The sequence below is a fragment of the Salvelinus alpinus genome, chromosome 25, assembly GCF_045679555.1.
Source record: "Salvelinus alpinus chromosome 25, SLU_Salpinus.1, whole genome shotgun sequence".
In the NCBI taxonomy this organism is placed as follows: Eukaryota; Metazoa; Chordata; class Actinopteri; order Salmoniformes; family Salmonidae; genus Salvelinus; species Salvelinus alpinus.
The window spans coordinates 14,017,284-14,040,367 of NC_092110.1; the positions used below are offsets into that span (position 1 = coordinate 14,017,284).

The 23,084-nt window shown below is 44.1% G+C and overlaps 1 protein-coding gene across 3 annotated transcripts in view; it reads right to left on the reverse strand.

Moving 5' to 3' along the window:
- cdin1 (CDAN1 interacting nuclease 1) overlaps nt 1-23,084 on the reverse strand; it is a 70,929-nt gene that overhangs the window by 28,132 nt on the left and 19,713 nt on the right. For 2 of the 3 annotated variants that reach the window (XM_071365692.1, XM_071365694.1), the window contains exons 7-11: nt 14,814-14,893; nt 14,508-14,557; nt 12,424-12,491; nt 10,508-10,573; nt 9,958-10,063 (exon numbers count right to left, since the gene is read on the reverse strand). In XM_071365692.1, coding sequence (XP_071221793.1) covers nt 9,958-10,063; nt 10,508-10,573; nt 12,424-12,491; nt 14,508-14,557; nt 14,814-14,893 — 370 coding nt within the window. Of the gene's footprint in view, nt 1-9,957; nt 10,064-10,507; nt 10,574-12,423; nt 12,492-14,507; nt 14,558-14,813; nt 14,894-22,067; nt 22,197-23,084 lie in introns of those variants that run through there. The other variant, XM_071365695.1, reaches the window with a different exon arrangement.

The window sequence follows — 23,084 nt, forward strand, 5'->3', positions numbered from 1 at the left end:
AAAAAATAAAGAACATTACCAGGACATATCTGCAGTCAAGGACTTCTGGTTGGAGGGACCCATTTATCATAGGCGATTTAGATTAGTGCCCGACTGCCTTTCACCTAATCGTTTATATAATGTGCGAGGCTTCGGAGAGGCTAATCTGTTGACCTGATAGATATTGTACATTAGCCCTCCAGAATTGATGAGTGAAATCAGAATGTCAAAGCTTGGACGCTAGCTCCTCATGTGTCTTTGATTACACGCCCCTCCCACCGATGGCTATGAGGGCAGGGATGTTAAAACTATCAGGCAATCAGGCCGGCGAGAGACGTGAAACTCAAACCAGAGACGGGAGAGGAGAGTGCTGGGAGCAGGGTCGGGGGGAAAACGTCAAGCCAGCGTAGAAATAAAGACAAGTACTAACGTGTATTACACGGGTTTATGTATTTATCTAAAAGCCCTGTTAATATCACTTTTAAGAAATAATACAGTAATATAACACAACCGCTTTTTATCAGTTTCTGAATATATTGCGTTATGGTACATCCATCAAACAATGTCAGGGTTACCGTTTAGATGTATTACTCAAGTGCAGAAAAGCTAAAAGAGCCTACGGTAGGGAAAGGAGGCAAAATAATGAAAAACTGCTCATCTTAACTGTATATTGACTCATTTTTTGAAAAGCTTTACATTTGAACACTATTCTGATTAAAGGATACTGAACAATGGAGACAATATAACATGAACTTTTAAAAAATGATTGCAAAAATCTGAAATACATTTATTCTCCTGACATTGTTGATTAGGTTGGAAATGAGGAGCGACTGGTGTTTGGTGACATTTATTTTCTCAGAGTTTTGTTTATAACCCTCCTATTAGTCAGAGAGGCTTCGCTAATTGTGATTTATTCAAGAAGACCTCTCGGCAACCATGGGTTCCGAAAAAAAAAACACAAAAAAAATACCTTTTGGTTGACCCCGACTCGCCCTTTGAGTCTCAAAAGACTCTTTTCAGGTACAAATCAGCCAAGGACCTTCATGTGTGTTACTCTCTGAGGTCAGTACACACAGAGGTCACTGTAACAGAAAAGAGATCTAGGAAAACATCACAAGCTGAATTATTACGGTGTGTGGGCGCACACGGCAGAGTGGTACGTACGACATTGTTCCACTTTGTACTAAATTTGTTCCAGATTAGGAAAAAACTGTCTACAGCTTAATTTATCTGGTCCTTGATTACAACATCAAGATGTGGAACTGGGAAAACGTACGGCACGGGTGCCCAGAAAACCCAGAGAGGGATGAAGGGAAATACACAGCAGAAAAAGTACAGGGTTGAGCAAGGTACAGTGGGTCTAGAAAGAGGAAGCAGTTATGTGGGTTATCTATAAAGAACTAATCACCAGCTCACAGCACCACACCACACTATGAGTGATGGGTCTAGGAAGACCATGAGTGACAACTGTGTTAGAGAGTTGCTATTTTAAAACAACAAAAAGGAAAAACATCTATGTTCTCTAGATTATCACATTTATTCAACACATGCATTTTTTGGGGACTCAAACTACTGTAAATACTTGCATTTAGTAGTCTGTCCTTATCAGATTAATATATAAATATAAGACCAAAGATGAATATATCAACAAATTATGTGAAAATTATGAACTTAACCATCACCACTTTTTTACTATACTTTATACTGTAAAATCAGACTTACATGCAAGTGGCTATGAATATCAAAAATACCAGGGGGAAAAGTAATCCTCCCCCAAAAAATGTTAAACACTTGAAATGTCTTGAAGCTAGCACAACCAGAACTAAAATATGCATTCCTCTTCTCTCCATTTCAACCGGAGAGAGAAAGAGAAGGGGGAACACCTCTCCCTCTACACCTAATGCAATTCCTCAAATGTCACGGGAATGTTTCTAGATAGAAAAACAAAAGCCCAGATTGTTTCCGTTCAATTGGGCACATTTTAGCTGTAAAGCCATGCCGTGGCAGAGAACGTGGAGCAGGCAGGGTATGGATCCCCTTCTTTCCGCCTCCATTTCCTCTTGACAGCCATGAGGCTCATGGTCCAGTGCTCTCCTTAGCCCTCTGTGTACAATAGAGGGATATAGCTGATGGGCCTTTTCTGCCCTCCTCTGCACCCTTAGCCCCACAATTAAGCCGTTTCAAAGTTTCGGACTTTGGGCTGCTATTAAAGCCCACTGTGGAGCTACATAAAATAAAACACTTATAGGGGTTTTATCTGAGGGCCCTTAGAAATACATTACATTATAACAACCCTCTCCTAACAGTATATGTGTGTATATAAAAATGTATTCAAGCCACCCTTGCCATTCCCTACAATGGCTTGAGTCAGCATGCTAGAATAGCACAGCCTTCATATGACAACACCCAGCCCACACACCCATAATTATCCTACTATCTTCAGCCATCTCTTTGTAGCTTTCTATACATGCAGACATTTCCGACAGCAACGTGTGCAATGTGTGTGTGGTGTGATATACAGTGGATTGAGTGGTCGTTCTGCTCGGCGTGCACACACCATTTTTCACAAGGCAATCTTTGTGTCAGGAAAATAACAGTGCACGTCTCCCGTCACGTCGGTTCTAACACGACCGGGCCCCAATGTCTTTGGGGGGTCAGGGGCCCGCGTCTGCTCAAAACCATTCCAGCCATCAGAATTCTCCTGTATAATTGGGTTTTACAAAAAGCCATTCTAATCCAGGCCCACTCCTCTCTGTGCTGCGCGCCCTAGACAGGATCTCACAGGGATGACAAATGCTGCTGACTTCTGCCTGGAATGAAACCCGGAAGGTCAACCATAGAAAAAATATATATACACTTTTTTTGTTTGTTAAATAACACACGTGGCTCTACAAGTCTTGATGACATAAATCTTGAAGGCTGACAAAAAATGTTTTGTTCATTTTCAGAGAGAGAGAGAAGCTCCGCAACCAAACAGAAATCTGTTGGTGAGGCATGAGGCTCGTTGCTCATGTTGCCTCTTCCATTTACTGAAGGCTTTCTTTTCCGTCTTAAACTAACTGTCACGCGGCAAGGCTGGGGATATCCCCCTAACGCTGGGGTGCCTCTTTGTGTCCCGCTCCTCGTTTCTACACACCGCCCGCCGTGTCAAAGACACTCGCAGCCGCCCTCAACGTTAAACGACAAATTTGGATAATGCGCAGGCAGCCAGAGACAAACCCAGTCAAATAAATAGGTGACATGGAGGCTTAATGCCGAGCGGTTAAATCCCGAGGCTGCTGGAGACCTGAAGTGTTGAGGATTACACCCCAGACGCCTTAAACAATGCACCCAAATGTGCATCCTTAAAAGCATGAAATCCTTAAAGCATCAAGCCTACTTGTCATTTGCCATTAGTATTTCGGAGTTGCTCGTGTTATACAGGAGTCGATGTAGCTTTCCAGCTCGGTGTGATGTGTTACAGCTGTGGCCCGAAAGACACTCTCTCTGGAAGCCCCGGGGGACCTCCATTGTGGACTTGTTTTTCTAGCTGTGGTATATTCTCCAAGAGGATGTTGTAACAAAGGAAACAATAAAATGGAGCACGTTCCAACTCCACATGGGGTATCCACAACATTATGAATGGGAGGATAAGACGATGTCGGGAGGACTACGGACACTTCTCCCCAGAAAAGCTGATGTCAACACTTTCACAGTGAATGGGTCAAATTAACTCATCCACACCTGGACTTTGTATAAAAACATTGTCCTTAAAGAAGTAACACAATCACTTCCGTATGTCCTCTTAACGTAGGACTATCGTCGCTGAAAATTACAGGAGTCCTTGTCAGAAAGGAACCACTACACTGTGAATCAACATCACTATCGCACAGTCTTGGAATGGCCCAACGATGCCTATTGTTCTCTTTGCACATGTTTCTCATGGCGAGGTGAGGTGGTGAGGTGGCGAGGTGCGGTGTGGCACGACACAGGTCTTGTCCCTGTCACACTGTCACCCCAGAGGCACGGGGCCCTGTTCCTGAGGACGGCCCTGTAATGTCTGGCCTCATCGGATCAGCGCTGGCTGCTGTGGCTGCGGCCCCCACTCAGGTGACAACCTCTATCTGCTCTGGCTCTATGATGGCCCCGCTTTGCTTCTGCCACTGGGCCAAAAGCACACTCCCATTTACCCATAAACTGCCTACACACACACAACATCATGCACCATACACAGCATTACACACATGTACACACTCACACGGTACACTGTGTATTGTACACAGAAATGCACAAAGGATACTCTCCAAACCAAACATACCTTATACTGTATCTAATTCAGTGTCCAACCATAACACTTTCCTATAGAGACAAATACATAATCAACTGAACGCAACAAGGCTTGTCCACAAGAGAGCAAGTCATTACAATTTATTAATTAGACATTCCTGGCCTTGCTGCTTGAGGATGTACCACAAAATGATGGACATATCCATTAAAAATGAATACATTATAGCAATATCTTACATGAAAATGTTAATTTGATGTCAGAGCTATCAGATTGACCATGCTAAGACTATAACAGAATTACCATGCAATGTCTGCTGTAAAAACGGTAGCACACAGTTGTGTCTGAAATAATTGGAAAAAGTTCTGAAGTTAATCAAGATGTCCGATTGCAGCTGTGTCAACTAATATAAAATATAACATAAAACAGCTCTCTATCTGTTCGTTAGTCAAGGTGTCACGGAGCAGATTTACCACATTCTGTTCATTTATGGGGGAAAGATCTGTCATTCACAGTGAAAGCAAATCTAAGAAGCAGTAGGTCTGTTCTGTGTGTGCTATTTCTATGCTTTCCATTTTTAAGTTTCATCTTTTACTTTCGGTTTTGTACACCAGCTTCAAAACAGCTGAAAATACTATATTTGTGGTTATGGAAAATATATTTCTCAGTGGTTTAGATGGTACAATGATTCTCTACACTATACTTGCTTGTTTTGTCAAATCAATTTAAATTAGGTGAACTATTAGAATTTTAGCAACCAGGAAACGGTGGAGACATTTCTGCATAGTGGATCTTTAAGAATGAGCATTGACATGTGCTTTGAAAATGTGGAAACTATGCGTAATCTGTAGACATGTTATGGCAATAACAATATCATAATATGAAACAGTATCACATCATTAGAACACAGAGGACGGAAGAAAATATTACTGGGAGAGAGTGCGTTTCATCTACGTCAACAACATGCAAGTGGTCAACGTGATGATGTATATGGCAAACCCAAAAGTCTTAACCCCTGTTTCATATGAGGGAGAAATGAGCCATATTGTCCCATTATAATGCCATAAATCATTTTTTGTGGAAGTCTGACAGCTTTTTATCAGATGTAACCTTTTCAAGCCTCCATTAGGAGCGATAACATTTTCAACTCTGACACATTTGCAGTTTACGAACTGCACAGCTGATTAACTTTGGGTAGAAGCGAGAGTGGGCCGGCGATCACGCTCATTTCCACAAAGGCCGTTCATCGTGCTGTATGGTGTGGTGGTGGAGGGGTGGTGGTGGGGGGGATGAAGCCAGAATCTAATTATTTAGTTCTACACTTGCCCTTTTAATCTGTACCAATATCATATCACAATGACTGAAAAAGGCTTTTGTTGTGGAAAATGAGATTTTGGGGGTTTGTTTAGCCGATGCATTATCATTTAGAGATAAAGTGAGATGTGTTGGTAAAACCAAGGCTACATTATGATTTACTTCAGTGTCTGGGAAATTATTGAAAAATGTGAACTTGGCGATCATGATTTCATTGTGGTCATTAAACAGACAGGCCTAAAGAATAATTGAACATCAAGCATCAGATAGATGGAGAGAGAACGTGTATCAGCACTTTGTATCCCCCCTGTCAGAAATGCTGCTTTTAAGTAACACCAATGGCCAGATCAGAGGAGAGACTCTGGCATCCCAGACGGACATTCACCACTCAGCCCAGTCCCATGTCCCCTCTCAAAGACACGATACACACATCATTCATTCAGAAGAGACCCAACAAGATGGCACAAGCCTAAATCAATGAGTCAAACAAAACCATTACAACCCGTATCATACAGCATTGTAAATCATGACAAACCGCCAGAGCACATTCAGATACACAAACAAAGGCTAATTGCCAACCAACGTCTGCATAATAAATGACTATACGTCTAGAACAAACACATTGACTACACAACAGAGACATCCCCACCACCCAGCATTTATTAGAATACCTTTGCCAACAATTGATTTACATTATCATCGAGGAACGACGGGGGCAGTTCCTTGGGAAACCTTACCCACTTCTCCTAAAACACACAGGAGGCTCATTATTTGTGTAATATTCAATGGCAGGTGAATAATTTTTATGCAACTCTGATAGTTGGGGGAGATTGATAACTCAATTACTTGCCCATTCAGTAGGCTTCCTCTGTCTCTCTCTGCCTGGCTCGGAGTCTGGAACGCCAGTAGCAAAAGATTGATGGGTAGAGGAGACCAATGGCTGCCGTGACGATGCCGTGCCATCTCATCCAGGCACTGGGCCTGAACACGCTAGTGCTTTTTTTATTCGCAGGCAGTTTCTTCCTTCGTTCGTCTCGCGGAGCCTCATAGCGAGGCTCAGCGTCATTACCCTTCACTCCGCTGAAGAGGGGTTTATTATGAGGTTAGTGTGTTGGCAACACTATTGTTTGGATGATGAATGCTGTTGGTGAGGGCTTTGGAGGGAAAATTAGTTATGTTGTGTTTTCGTTTCGAGGAAATACACAGCCGTTGCTCACTTTTTAAGGCTGGAGGGCAAACAAAGAACAATTAAAGCGAGCCCTGTGTGCTGAAGTTCGGTTAAAAGGCAGGGAGGGAAATACATGAAAAAATAAGCAAATCACTGGAAACGTCAGTCAGGAGTAGTGAAGTCATTCCACAATGTGGCGGTGGTATTACAAGGTCATGTAGAAGGGAAACCAAAGGGCTGGGACTGCCTCCAATGGAACCTGTCTTTGAAGAATGGGTGAATGAAGGAATGGACAAACACAAAGGCCCTCAGCCCTCTAGGACCCGTCACATGAAATGATACCGTTAATGAGAAGAGAAGGGAGGATGATGTCACCCCATCATTCTCTCTCCCTCCCTCGCTCCCCTTCTCTTGTTCGCTCTCTCGCTCTCTGGCTTGACATGGTTGTGACTGCAAACAATGCAGTGACCCAAAATTCATTGCCTTCCTCCCTTCGACACACACACACTAAGTGCAGGGGCAGCTCATGCCTCTCAGACTCTGCCATGCAGGCCTAACAACACGAGGGAACGCATTCAAAATGTCAGCAGTAAATGTCAATTAAAAATTACAAGGGTGCTGGGAAAGGTGGGGTCTGAAGAAACTGACATTTTTTTGACACGGCAGCGTTTATCTGACCAGGCTGTTGGCTGACATGATGGGATCTACACTGTCAGTTCCTTAACGCACCCCGACAAGGCCACTGCACTGAATACCAATGAAGACAGGAATGGACAGATATCTTAGGTTCTTAGGCTTAGAGATGCCATCTTCCAATCAGTTTATCCGTTTGTATTCCATAACTCTAGTTTAATACCAAGAGCTTCTGTTGAAGCAGTATCACAACCGGCCGTGATTGGGAGTCCCATAGGGCGACGCACAATTGGCCCAGCGTCGTCCGGGTTAGGGTTTGGCCCGGGGTAGGCCGTCATTGTAATAAAGGTTAAATAAAAAATAAATAAAAAAAGATGGATAAGTGCTATTGTCCTCTCAATATAACAGACTAGACTACATGTACTTGGGCTGGGCACAGAGGCAAAGTCTCAGTCGTCTGCTGTTACTGCTGCCGTGTCGTGCTGCCTGTGGTACTAATCATAGGACCTAATAGGAATAAAAGACCAGTCTCTCAAACTTTGACTCGTATATCATGTCAGATTTGATTGACTGAGACAGTTTTCATTCAAGTGTTTTCTCATTAAAACGCCATTCATCCCCTCATGGTCTAGGAATGTTCTGGAACCCGGGCCAAACTTTTTTCCTGGTCAACAACTTTCTTAAAGGGGCTTTAATGAGGCCCACTAAAAATGGCAGCCATCAAAGATGGTCCTTCGAGTGTCACACTCCAGTGACATTGGGTTCTTGGGGTCGCCAACATTATCAAATGCCACAGAGCTCAGAACATTTCTATCCCCCTGCCTTTGGGAAGCATGCCATTTCCAAATAAAACTATATTAGACTGAGAAAATAAAACACATTGTTGATTATGACCTTGGCATCCTGCTAGTCGCTTTCATTTCACTGCTCAGTATATTGTTGAAACATCCTCCCTGGAAGGCAGATGTTTGGTTAGATGGCATCTGTTAAGTCAATCAGGAAGTCATTTGTCTATAAACATGCTTAACGCTCTCCTGCTGTAAAACTATTCCATCTCAGTTTCCTAATTTACCTTTTAATATAAATATCTGTAATATCATCAAAAGAATCCAAGTAATTATATTTGTGACATACGAGACTGACAAATTGCTGTCAATTATAACTGTCATTATCGCACTGCTGGAAAACGGATTAAATCATATTACTTCGCCATTATGACCTTTTAGACAAAGTGACAACTATCAGTTAACCAAACAAACTAAGGCTGTTCTCTCTGCTGCAGCCTCTTCACACAGCCTGGCTCTGCCTGGTCTCTGGACACAGCATGGGGTGGCTGGAACCTTCCGGCACTGGCCGTCATATCACTGTGTGTCAGCGGGCCGTCACAGCTGAGTGGGGCCAGGGTTGGGGCTGTAGTGGCCAAGTTGTGAGGGGGGGGGGGGGGGGGATAGGAGCGCTGGGTGTGACCTTTCAGGCTCGGTGCATTTGGAAGCCATGGTTGAGGCAAGGAGGAATAGGCCACGCGCGAGCGCTTTCGCCCCTCAATTCTATTCCGCCATGCCCTGACACAAAACACACTTGGGTTGTTGTGTCGGTCACTTGGTTACTAAACCTGTAAGGTGAGGTCTCCATGGCGCCTGGCACTATGGAAGCCGTCAACACGGTGAGTGAGTAAGAGAAGCCCTACTGGCCAGGCAGGCGGGCGGTCTGGGTGCTCAGAGGGACGATATGGGTTTATTTGAGCCACAACGGTGTGAATGATGCTCTGGTACACATCATAGATCATTTCACCAGTACAACCCAAGGACTACGGATTTCTGCTTGAGCACTATTTGTACATTTGCTGTACAGAATAAAAAATATATACTTATCTTCTGAGAAAGCAGAATTCACAAACAGCTGTTTACAACCCCTCATTCCTCACTTCCCCTCCACTGTCGCTAAAGTTTGTTTTAAAACGAAACTTTGTTAACTCCTCAAGGGAGACGTCGTGGGCCTGGCTTCCCTCTCTGAGACTCCCTGGCAGATGCCTGGAGTGTGAGTACTACTCGGAGACAATGACAAGAGGTCCTGTGTTGTATGAATGGACCTCTACACGAGGCCGGCAGCACGCCTCCGTTCCTCCCCCGGGGTGGGACTCTCCAGCCCCCCCTCCCTCGTTCCTGTCCAGGGGTTCTCATGACAACAGAATCGAAGGGATTAATCACCCTTCCGTTTCACCGCGTTTCCCTTAAAACAATGTGTTGTGTAGTCTGGAAAACAATCTAGCACCAGAGATTTGATAATGGAAGTGAGTCGTGTTGTAATTTAGTCCTACTACACGTACGTCCATGCAGTGACCCTCTTCGGGAGGAAGTGGGTAATGTTACACGGTGGGGATGTTTGGAGTGGATATGACCTGCATTTGAAGGAAGTTGTTTTACACACAGCTATATGACCTACGCGTGACCTACCTTCAACAGACAAAGAAAAGGTGGGAGCGGCTAATGATGTGATAAGGGGTTTGATTGGGAGATGTTAGAAAGTGTACTGCAAGCGTAGTATACTGCAGGTCTGGGTGGTTTTGCCATGCAGTGTGGAAATCAACGAGAAGACGTACCTGTTCCAGTAGCTCCAGAACTGCTCGTTCAGGTAGGTGCGATGGCTGTGGTCGTCCCCAAACGAGGCCTTGCTCTCAATCCAGTGGACAATATGGCCTTCCACAGCTGAACCAAGAAAACACAAAGGTGATAGATCTGTTCATTTACCCTGGTCTAACCCTGCATTTACATTCAGGCCTAAGATGTTTTCCAAATGAGAACAGTCCTTTAGAATTCCTATCCACCCACTATAATTAAAAAAACACAAGTGGATTGTTTAAACTATAATCATATTATATGCAGCTATAGTCAGCCAGTATAATCAAGCAAGCCATAGAACTAGCATTTGGATGGGGACATGTGACATTTTCTTGCTAAATAGACCTTGAAGCTTTTCAGTGGCATCAACTAGAATGGAAGGGGAATGTGTATTGTTATTACAAAGGCTTGACACTTGTAATCATATCCAAAAGAGCTGTAAAGGCTAGCTATTTTAGCTAACTGACCATAGCAGTTACAAGTGAAAATGAAATAAAACCGCTGACATTTATCGTGTAAATAAATACGTACCGATTGGCACCTCCAGAATAATGTCAGGCGTCTTGTCATAACCTTTGGTTCGCAGTTGGTTTTCATCTGCAGAAATCACAGTAATTTTAGCATTTTGACATTTCCCCATATTATAGTCCTGAAAGACCTAAAGAAAAGCTGACACTTATTTGGTGACAGCATGCAGTGATACAGTGCAACATTCATAATGTTGTATCCACTCAAAAGCATTGGCTTGGTTTCTATCTTCCCTAGATTGACCTTTCACAAATCCAGTAGGTCTTTCACACCAACCAGCATATTTTACCCAAGATGCCTTTCTTTACCACCGCAGCACACTGATAACAAAAGCTCAGTGTTGGAAAAGCACCAAGACACAGCCGAGGACAGCAGAAAACAGGGAAACCATTAGCTACATCTGACACTTGTACTGCCACTGCACAAAATGTATAAAGCCTGGTAGTTACTCCACTCTCCACAGCTCCACTAGCAGCAGCAGTAGATGGGATGGTGGAGCGTCATAAAGCATAAAGAAAGGGACAGAGACTTGGCATTATAGCCGCTGTGAGCCTGACCCCTTCCTGCACGGGCCGCAGCCATTGTCCTTGACTCCTGGCGCGCTTCGCCCATTATCCGCCCAACACCTGATTTAAAACTCAGTCTGACCAGGTCATTCAATTCCGGGGGCCTGCCTCTTCGTCACCAGCCAAGCTCGACTAATGGGCCAGAAAGGGGGACAGAGCGGAGAGTGGTGTCGAGGTGGAGGGTTGAGAGAGGAGAGGCGAAGGTCTGTGGCAGGCAGCCTACTGCCAGAGGCCCATAGTGGTGGTGGAGGGGCGGTGTGGTCTCTCTCCTAACACCTACAGGGCTGTTGACATTGTCATGCAGCGCCAATCCCCTTTTTACATCACCTTTGATTAAAATGAATGGCCCGTCCCTACTGTAGGGGAGCTTATTTCCAATCCATTTATCAGGCTAGGTGTCGTGAGGCAGAACTGCCTCTGTGGCCCCTAACGCCATGCTGAGGCCCCTAAACTCGTGACAGTTTTAGAACAGTCATCCACGCAGGCCTGGAGGAAGGTCAACACTCCAGGCCCAAATAAATGATATCGTCTTAATGACAGAGGGAATTACTTTTTTCCCCTTCATCACTCATCTGACCGAGGGGAGTGGATGGGGGAAATTTCCCTCTAACAATTTCACACCTGGACACTCACTAACCTAGACTCTCTGGACAAGACAATAGTGGATGGGAGGGAAGGCCACAATAAAGTAGAAAACACATTTGAAAAGCGTTGCTTGAGGGGAAATTACCAATTGTTATGGTCAACCGTGGGATTATGGCTAAATACGGACTAAGCTTGATAGCTATTACAACATTAAAACCAGGGCATTTGTTTGGTTACTTGCATTACATGAGTATTTCGTCCGGACTCAGAAACATGTTACTCAACATGAATTCAGCTATGTGGGTTGTGTTGTATAAGCAAAACACTTTCCTAGAATAATCTATTCATGAGACTACAACACTGAAGATGAACACTTAAACAGCATTAATATTAAAGGAACAGATACTACTTCATGTCTCTCCACCGCATTCAGGAGGTGTAAAATAAATCTGGGCAGAAACGGACCATTTTGTAAAATGTTCTAAATGAAACCATTTGAGTGGGGAAACCTGAGTATCAAACATTAGGTCAGTATCTTTGAAGCTCTTATTTCATCAAATATTCATACTGGGCTAGCGCATGAATTAAACATACAGGGTATTAGATAACACAGCTCCTGGTTGTTAGTAAATCAATGGGAGATAACACCCACTACATCAATCATGTCCACGTTTCCTTTTTTAACTCTCCTCCTGTGAAAAAACAGAACGCATGGCCAGATTACTTTAGCTAACTGTTGTGGTGTGTGAGAGAGAGCTGTAGTCTTACCTAAGAAGGACAGGTTTCTCTCCTTCAGTTTGTCACGTAGGAGCACCTCGGCCTCCTGGCCAATAGCACTAGGGGTGAATGGTTAAGGACATACACCCACCAGTCACTTTTACTCACTTTTCAAAGGATAAACACTGATGTCTCTCAAGAGTCTAGATCAAATCTAGCACATACTGGTTGTGACTCATAGCCTGAAAACACATTGTAATGGCACAGCATTTACCACTCATTAATGATAAGTCCAACTGCATTCGAGAGTGAATAACAGTTTCCCTACAAATCCATCAAATTAAATTCCACTGCAAAAAAATACTTATTTTTCCCCCTGGGAGGTGGGTTGCCATGGAAATGGCAAGCCTCCCTTAAAAGGGTTGCTGTGGCAACAACGTGAGAGTGTGCGTGAATTAAGAGTATGTAAGGGTGTGCGTATGTGTTAGTACAGGGACTGAAGTTACCCATCAACCTGACATCAGATGAGACAGCTACTAAGCTCTCATGCTAAGCTATGTGCTGTATATGCGTATCATATGCCCCTACCCAACATAATCTGAGCAGGGGCTTTATGGCCATCCTTCAAAATTCAAAAACAAATCTGCAGATTACAAAAACTCACTTTTCGGAGGAAACAAAATGTTGAGCAAGTGCCAATTTGACCGTACTGCTAATAAAAAATAAATAATCAAAAACAAACAATAAATGTGCCTTTAGAATAAATGCCATTGTGAATGAAGGGAAACTGTGCATTCTGCATTCATGAAGGGGCAGATACATGCATAATTAGCTTTTTTGGCAAAATGCTAAAACTCCTTCAGGCATTACACCGCCCCACACACACATACACATCACTCAGACACTGGCGATTAATACATGCATGCCCTGAGTGACACACGCAGCAGAGCCAATCTTCTGATGTCCACATGGAGCCGTTCCAAAAGCACATAGGAGTGGGGCGGTTATCATGAACTGGCCATGGTGGAGTGAGTGAATGTGAGTTGACGCTGGAGGGAGGAGGGTGAATGGAAGGTGAAGAGGGGGGATGAGGACAGAGGGCAGGATGGGACAGGGTTGACCGCCCCTGAACAGAGAACAATCCCCCGCCACACCGCACCCAGATCCTTGCCCCACGCAAACATAGCAGTCCCCAGCTGCTTGCCCCTAAATATTCAAATAGACCCCCCCATTGCGCCCTCTTGCTGCCCCAACCCACGCCTTCCTATCTGGGAGAGGGAAAGAGAGAGGAGGTAGTGGTGGTGGTGACCTGGCATTGACAGCCCATGACTGCCCATCTCCCACTCTCTGATCACTGGGCCTGCACTGCTGCACTGATAGGGAGGGAGGGAGAGACAATGATCAAGTGAGAAAAAGAGAGAGAATGAACAAGAGTGTGATAGAATAAGACAGAGAGAGAGAGAGAGAGAGAGAGAGAGAGAGAGAGAGAGAGAGAGAGAGAGAGAGAGAGAGAGAGAGAGAGAGAGAGAGAGAGAGAGAGAGGTAGTAACTAGGAGGGCTATATTTCATGTGGCAGTGACATGCCAAGAACTCTCCATGGTGCTGATAACTCGGACTGCTCTCTTTACTGAGCAGGCAGGTGAACAGGCAAACAGGGAAAAGGTCAATGTAGCATAACGGCAGTAGAAGAAAGTCATATTTGCCTAAACCACATTCAATGTACTCTATTGCTGATAAGTCATACAATTATTTTCAGGGGCCCAAAATAACTTAATTTCTTGACTTAACAGTATCCCCCTTCCTGGTCCATTTGTTCTACTGGACTTGTCACATTTCAAGAGCCACTTCACCAACAGGAAGTAAATAGAAAATGGCTGTGAATACGCATGCCTACCTCATTCCTGTGGCATAGAACATTGGGCCTGATTCACTCTGTGAACAAGAGATGCATTTACATCAGCCGCCTCCTCCTCTCCTCCACCTCTCCTCCACCCCTGCAACGGGGACGGTGGGGAGTCAGGATGAAACACTTCCCCTCTGAAGCAGAACTTTTATGTCAGGTGAAGCCAGACACATCTCATCCCCTTCAATAGCTCCTCGTCAATTTCAGGCTTAACATTTATGGGTAAGGATACTGTTTGATGCAGTCTACCAGTGGTCCATAACAGCAGTCATTTATTGTGCACTGAAAAGAGGGGGAAGAAATATTACAGCATCCAGGCAGGGGGAAGGAAGAAAGAGCCAATACACCCGTTAAAAAGGCTTGGGAATCATGTTTAATATTTCTCAATTTTTAGTCACACACGCAAGACTTGCTACAGGAAATTAAACATGAGGTAGATACAGTACGGATTCATTTAGAACAAATAACACACATTCACTATTAAATTACGGTGTGATATTATGTTATTTGCTACAGTATAAAAGTATAATTCAAATACCTGGTAGACGTGATTGGCTAAAGCCTGATCTGGAATCAAAGATGGCTCCCGTAGCATGTTGTTGACGACTTGCTTGGAGGCTGCGAGTAGGACAGAGAGAAAGCCAGCACACAAACTATCGTTAGTCATCCCAGTCCCAACAATGCCCCAATCCAAATATCACAAACCTTTTAGAAATGTAACAGTGACTGAGGAGAAACAAAGGTGGAGGATCAACAGAGTATATCAACACCAAGGTCAGGTTTACCATAATGTACCCTGCTGCTGCCAGTGTTACTGCACTATTTCTAGCCTAGTCCATCGACCTGCCTGGCTGCTTGGAGCCTATTGAGATTTTCCATAGATAAAAGTTTCACTCCAGAGCACAGGAGCCCCATGTAGTTTATCTACGTTATGAATGATGACTATTTTGCCTCTCTCATCCCCATTCAAGCTCTACTAACATTATAAATCAGTGCGCTGCAAGCCGTTGGATTGATTCCCTATTACTGCAACAGCAAAAATTCCTTAAATCATTTTTTAAAAGATTGGGATTAAATGGATTGTATCATTGTGTGACGAAATGGTTGAGGCGCGCCATTCTAATGATATATACATATGGTCGTGACAGACTCACTGCATTACTGACAATATCAGGAATGTTTCTATTCATATTTCAGACGTGAATGGTTCCTGTCCAAAAACACAGCTAGCTAGGGAATCTCTACCTGAGATGTGTAGGTAGATAGGGCTGAAGACAGGAAGGCTAATTTGAGGGGTTTATAGAAAGGGGAGGAAGAGGAGTGAACAGCATCCAGTGAAATAAAATCGACTTAAAAGGACTGTGGTTTATAAGACCTGACATACTATATAAGCCTCTATTAAACCAGAACCTTCATTATGACGAGATCTTGGCTAGAACACATAAAACGCTCAGAACCTCACTTCTCCTCCTCTCTCTCTTTCCTTCATAGATGCTAGTCTTCTTGTGTACTAGCACACCCCCGGCAGAGGAAGAACAAATATGATCCCTCGTCTGCTTTTCCCAGCTGAAAGAGAAACGAGTGGAGGGAGAACAAAGCCCAGTCAGCACTCCCCTCTCTCTTTCCCTCCCGCTCTCTCTCAGGGCTGTGCTTTATTTCTCTGCTCATTTTTCTCAGAGATTGGTACCTTCACACGCAGATCCATACCATGCTCCTGCGCAGGCAGCGCCGGCAATGAAGAAAGAGGGTTATATTTTCCCCTCGAGTTAGGACACCTCATGACAAATGATAATGGATAATCAATACAGTGGGAAATATGAGGCAGCAAACTTTATGAAGCCGAGAGACATATTACTCGCCAGCAACACTCGTTTCTCTTAACAAAGTCACTACTCGACTGTGCCTAATAATCTGAAGGAAAATCAAAGGACCCACAACCACATCAGCAATATTGGCAACTTATTCCACTTTAATGGCATTTTGATTGATCCCCCCCCCCCCGCTAATGGTAGTTTTATAGATTTGACGCTGCTTCTGCGAAACAGTCATGTGTAATAAACGTTCCCGAAGGCAAACAGCCAACAGCTCTTCTTACTAGCACTCATAATAGGAGGTTGACCATCACCACATTCTAGTCTCTCACATACAGTAATACGACACTAACACGTATACAGTTTAGCAATGCGCTAACATGCGCCCTTTCCCTCCATCTTGTTATTCATTCGCTATTTTTTCGAGTAGCCATGATAAATGTTTGTTTCTTTTCGTGGTCTTTTGGTTGTTGTTGAGAGATAGGGTTATAAATAGCCATAAAGAGGGTGACCTTGGAGCTGACATTGTGGAGTTTCAAGCCAAGCAATGACCTGATGAAAATGGAAGACCAGGCCGCTAATAAATCAGGCTGCCTTTAAAATGACTTTACCCTAATGCTCATTCATCACAGGCCGGCCTTAATGCCATTTGCAGGCCGGGAATCGCCCGCCATGCGCAAACACGGCAGTAAATAACAACAGGGCCCAGCCCAGCATCCCCGTCTCCCTCGCATCGCTGCAGCCTCCGTCGAATATCAGCATACATTTATTCAAAGACACCCCCGCCTCGCACAGCACTGCACACCACGCTGCCGTGAGCTGCACCACCACACACAGAAAGAGACACATACACAAAGGGAGAGACGCACAGACATGCACACATAAATACATACACTAGATCATCACAAACAACACACACACAAAATGTTCCAGCCACACAAGCAGAGAACAAAGCCTGCAGCATGACTTTACACCTTGTAAATATACACAGAATTTATTGTAATTGTCCCATGTTGGCATCAATTCTGACTGAGGTATCATATCATAAACATCTAAGGAGCAGGAGTGGGGAGGAGAACATTAGAAAGAACCACTTCACCTCCCAGTGGGGTTTGCTAAAGAAAACAGCTAGCGTAAAAGAAACACACCACAACATCCCGTTTAGTAGAGCTTCCAACGCACAAAACAAAAAGCTCAATGCTACAAGGTAGGTAGCTCAGTACTGTAACCACAAGAATGTAACTAGTAACCTTGCTTGATTTCTCTTTCCTTACTCATTTAATTTGTATCATCTCTCCCCCTTGTTTCCAGCAGGGTGAAAAAGTCATTATGCGAATGAAAAAAAAATAAAAAAGCTCATTAGAAGGCAACATTTGTTGAGGGAGGACCGTTATAAACAATAATGGATGGCGGTCGTTATTGCCCTCGACACTGATGAGCTCCTCGGCAAGTTTGTTTATTAATTAAAAAACAGAGTACTTTTTTTTTCCCTCATAGGGGACCAAGCCCTGCATATCCCCCCACCCGAACCCAACCACCCCCTCATCGTTCCCATGCACAAGCCATTGAGCTGCGGAAGGACACTCGTTCATCAAACGTCTCGGAGCAGGAAAGAGACGGCTCCTGATAATGCGCGCTGTTAAAGCTGATTTTCCATGATGAATCTCGGAGCATATAAATTGGCTAATATCTGAAAACATTTACAGATACTGGAGGAATTGACTACTTGTGGGACATGATAGATGAACCCCAGACACCGGCGGACAGCTCGGCAAATCTCCACGGCTACCTAAAGCCCTCATTTGATTTTCCAATTTACTCCTTTTAAATGTATCCTCCCGCTTTAAAAAAAAGAAGACGAGAGAGAAAAAGTGCGTTGTTCCTCCTGCTATGTGTATGATGGTGCTGGGTGGTATCGACAGCGCAGGAGGAGCACCAGAACGGGTTGCTGGGGCAGAACTGATCTACTTCCACCTGATTTTCCCTGATAGCACTGAAATGAAAGCGTGCGTGGGGTTGGGCTGGGGTGGCTCTACCATACAGAGCTCTTCCTGGGTCAGGCCATAAGACTGCAGCAGGGGCTGACTTCAGTTCCTCTGATGAAAAGGAGCAATTAGTATACTTGTCAAGTGAGGTGCCACACGCCTGCTTACCTTGCCCACAACCCCCTCCTCCTTTCCCTCCTACTCTTTTTCTTGCTTCCTCCTTGCTAATGAAGTGCCCTGGCTCTCATTATTCAAAACAAAACGGATGTATGAATGATTCTTGCTCCAGCACCAATCTTGGTCCTATCTTGTGCAAACAGGAGGGAGAGAGAAGCCCTTAGTGACAAATAGGGGAGAAACCATAAAAGTCATAACAGTGGGTCTAAAGCTACATCCATTTTGTGATCAACAAATTAAATCAATGAAACATGAAATATGTTGAAAACCATGGACATTTTTCAGAAATGTTAACATCTAATGTAGGCGACATAACCTTGCCTACATGGTTCTCTGGTACATGGTTATCTGGTGAGCGAACATGACAATAAATCTTGCAGCGGTCCAATTGCATAGTTAGAAAACATGGAGCAGGAATTTAATCTGCTGGAAGGCCTTGGGAAAAAGGAAAAGGTCAAATAGCTAGCAAAATTGCCTCCTCAAAAAAGTGTATCTAAATCTAGAGGCAGTTCAACTCACGTCAGTGGGGAGAATGGAGAGAGGGATGGAGGGAGAGAAGGGATGACAAGATGGAGGGGGGGTGAGATCCCTCAGTGTCCCTCTCTAATCTCCTAGTTAGTGACTGCTAAGAGTATCATCATCATCATCATCATCATTATCCATTGGCAAGCCTCAATACATTTAAGTCATGAGGTCAACTAAGAGGCGGCAGGTAGCCTAGTGGTTAGAGCGTTGGGACAGTACCAGAAAGGTTGCTGGTTCGAATCCCTGAGCTGACAAGGTAAAAATCTGTCGTTCTGCCCCTGAACAAGGCAGTTAACCCACTGTTCCCCGGTAGGCCGTCATTGAAAATAAGAATTGACTTGCCTAACTAAAGACAAAAAATAAGAAACTTTTTAAAATTGACCATTTAACTTCATACACTGTCTAGTCTTCATCATATAATGGATTAGAGTGCATGGATGTAGGTTTATATATTCTACCTAAATACACAAAGCATCCCGATAGTATGAAGAAAATTCTTGAGAACAATTGTACGTGGACCTAGAATGGCAATAGTGTCCTCTCTGTATAGTGCCGTTGTCTCTCTAGGAGTAAAGGAGAGTTTTCCTCAGTACTACCTGCCCCTCCCCTCTAGCCAGTCTGTCTTCATGAGACGAGGAACATTATGGATGTTGATATCATATTCAATACGTGACGAAACTGCTTTGAATCTATTGATTTATTTACATGCGCCACCAAATAGCCGCGCTATCGTCCTGCCTGAGTGATGCTCCCTTTAATCCTTTAGCAGGAAGAGGAGGAGGAGAGAGGGGAGACAAACCACCAGCAAAACAAAACAAGGAAAAGACAGAAAACAATTTAAAAGTCTGTATTGATCTGGCTGTAGTGATTGTACATATATTCCACAGTCCCAAAGGCCCCATTTCTGTGTCTCTTAAATGCAAAGGAAAGAGGAGAATAAAAAAAGGATGGCGCTAGTCCAAGGAGTCGCTCACCCAGTTGGGGGTAGATCCCTTATATAGGAGAAGTCTATTGATCTTTGCAGACTGCTCGCTCTCCTGCGACACACACACACCACACAGTGTGTCCGGCGGGGGGGAGGGGGCAAATGATTGATACGCCTGCCAATAGCCCTGAACAAACCTGTTAGCTAATTGCCAGCAAATACAATTATCCTAGCATTGTTTCATAATGGAAACACATTACATAAGTCTAATATACACACAGGGAGGTTCCAGATTTGACCGTGGAGCCTGTGTGTGCAGCGCTTCATTGTCAAAGGCCAGGCAGGTCACCACTGCGAGGGGAGGCGATAGAGAGAGGCTGTGTCAATTTCTAAATCACACTCACACAGGCTGGCTAGCAGCAGAGAGCCAGCTCTCCGCATGGGGAAGCTGCATGGATGACACAGACTGACTATGTCATGTTTGAAGACAGGCTATATTTGTATTCATGAATGTATCTATTTTGTACAGCCTATACATCATTTGGCATTTTATTGTCAAGAGATTGAGAATATAGACATTTTTCATTTTCAAATGATTTGTCATTTGGATGCTTGTCGTCACCACAAAGCTACATGTTGCATTACAGAAACCTTACTAATAAGTATGCAAGCACATACGTGTGCAAATAAATATTGAAAGTCTGTTTTTACATCAAATGCATATCCCTCGTCGCAAAGGTTCCTTTCACCTTCGTGTGTGATCCCAACATCTATACTGTAGGGATGGGCACTCTTATTTAAACAGTCCAATATCCCATCACTTGTCTGAGTATAGAACTTGGACTATGCGGATATCTGAAAAAAAATGTCATGATACTATTTGAATAGAGAAATCATTTCAAATGCCCATCCCTACCGCACAGCCTTCAAGAAGCTAATCTCACCTAGTTCCAGTGTTTGGGTTCTGTGTGGGCTGCAGGTTGACTCTCCCAGGCAGCGTCTCAGACAGAGAATGCCTCGGTCTGCCTTGTTCTACACACTACTCCGACTACTATTTTGACAGGCAGTGGATAACGGTGGTCCAAAGCAATCACAGACTTGACTTTGACAAATGGCTGTGCTGTGGAGAAGTTGAAAATAACACACATCCACTTTAATCTCTTTCTTGATTAAATCGAAGGCGCTGTGTTTTGACACTATGTGAGTCACTCATAAAGCACCCACTGGCACACACTTTCCAGGATGTGTCTGTTGAAATGATGTGGGATCTTTGTGTGTGTGTGTGTGGGATGTGTATGAGTGACAGAGAGGAAGAGAGCGACAGTGAATGAGAGGAATTAGAAGGAAATGAACACAGAACACTCATCTGAATGAATTAGGTGAGGTAAAGGATCACAGAATCAAATGGTGACGACGTGAAGTCTCAGGGCTGAAAAATACCAACAAACCACACAAGAAAGTAGAGATACTTAAGAAAAAGAACCCTGCCAAACAAGCAGGCTACAATATGTCCTCCTGAATGTTTTGCATATCAGGTCGTGTTTTCCACTGCATCAACGAAGGGGAGAATTTATGCTGCAACCAAGAATAGTCCAGAGACCTAGACTGTCAGCCAGCAAAGGCAAACATTACACAGGGGGTGAAGTGGTGAAGGACTATGAAATACCAAAAGCCAATATTCTGTCCTTTCCCCTCCTCTCTTCTCCTCAGAATAAGCAACAAGACAAATATACAGAGGCCCGACCGGTTGGGTTGATGTGCTGCGCTTGGTGGAGCAGAGATGGACAGAGAGCAATTACCCTGGTGTTCACGGCTCACTTTGAATATGGCGGTGAATATTACTCATAAACCTTTTACAGGCAAGTCCCCCGAGCTCACTTAACAGCCCGTTTTAATCATCCAGTTGACACTTGGAAAATAACTAAATGTTTTTTCTTCACCCAGTGGCAAATTAACTCCTGGTTCACCATCCTGTTGCTCTTTGTAATGTTAGCATGTTATTGTGGGTTTACAAGGTATGTGGTAACTGTGACTGTATGGATGGGCGAAGGAGGAGTATTGTTGACTGTGATAATCAAAATAATCACAGTTTGCTATTATGTATATTGGTGTGATGATTTGTGCAACATTTCATAGAATATTTGTTTAATTGGTATATATACACTTTAGTAATAATAATATATTTTCTTGAAGTCTTCAAGACTATCAAAAGGTTTAAAGGTGTTGAATATTTCATGAATATTAAGGTTTTAAATATGAATAACATTAGATATCAAAAAGACATGAACGGTTTAAAAAATAAAAAATACAATATCTATACACATTCCATGACTCCAGTAATGTCAAGCCATGAAAGAAAACAGACTAACCAGGATGCACCGTGACTGGTTTTCAAACGGTCTATCTTTGGGACACTTTCAAGAAAGATAGTGTCTGGATTTTCACTCTCGCCTCATGTGTCCATCAGCGCAATGTAGCAACCGTTTGCTTTTTCTGCCACACTTTCCCCTCAATTCCATTTCCTTAGTGGAGCCCAATTGGGATGGAGGGAGGAAGAAAAGGAGGGAGGGTGGGGGGAGTAGGAGGGGGAGATCAGGGGGGTTATAAATAACACTGATGAAATGAACTAGCATTGATCTAAACAGCAGTTAAGTGGTGGGTGGTCTTCCGAGTGCTTAATTGTCAGTCATCTGCCCCAGGTAGTAGCAGTGGCCTGTCTCTCATTAAGACTGTGTGGGCTGAACATCAGCACTGCTGCTACAGCTTCCCTTTGGAAGGGAATTAAGACAGAGAGAACCAATGAAATAACCAGAGAGAGAAGCAGAGAGAGAGAGAAGCAGAGAGAGAGAGAAGCAGAGAGAGAACGAGAGAGAGAGAGAAGCAGAGAGAGAGAGAAGCAGAGAGAGAACGAGAGAGAAGCAGAGAGAGAGAACGAGAGAGAAGCAGAGAGAGAGAGAAGCAGAGAGAACGAGAGAGAGAGAGAACGAACGAGAGAGAACGAGAGAGAACGAGAGAGAGAGAGAAAAAACGAGAGAAAGAGAGAACGAGAGAGTGAACCAGAGAGAGTGAACCAGAGGGAGAGAGAACCAGAGGGAGAGAGAACCAGAGGGAGAGGGAGAGAGAGGGAGAACCAGAGAGAGAGGGAGAGAGAGAGGGAGAACCAGAGAGAGAGGGAGAGAGAGAGGGAGAACCAGAGAGAGAGGGAGAGAGAGAGGGAGAACCAGAGAGAGGGAGAGAGAGGGAGAACCAGAGAGAGAGGGAGAACCAGAGAGAGAGGGAGAACCAGAGAGAGAGGGAGAACCAGAGAGAGAGGGAGAACCAGAGAGAGAGGGAGAACCAGAGAGAGAGGGAGAACCAGAGAGAGAGGGAAAGGGAGAACCAGCGAG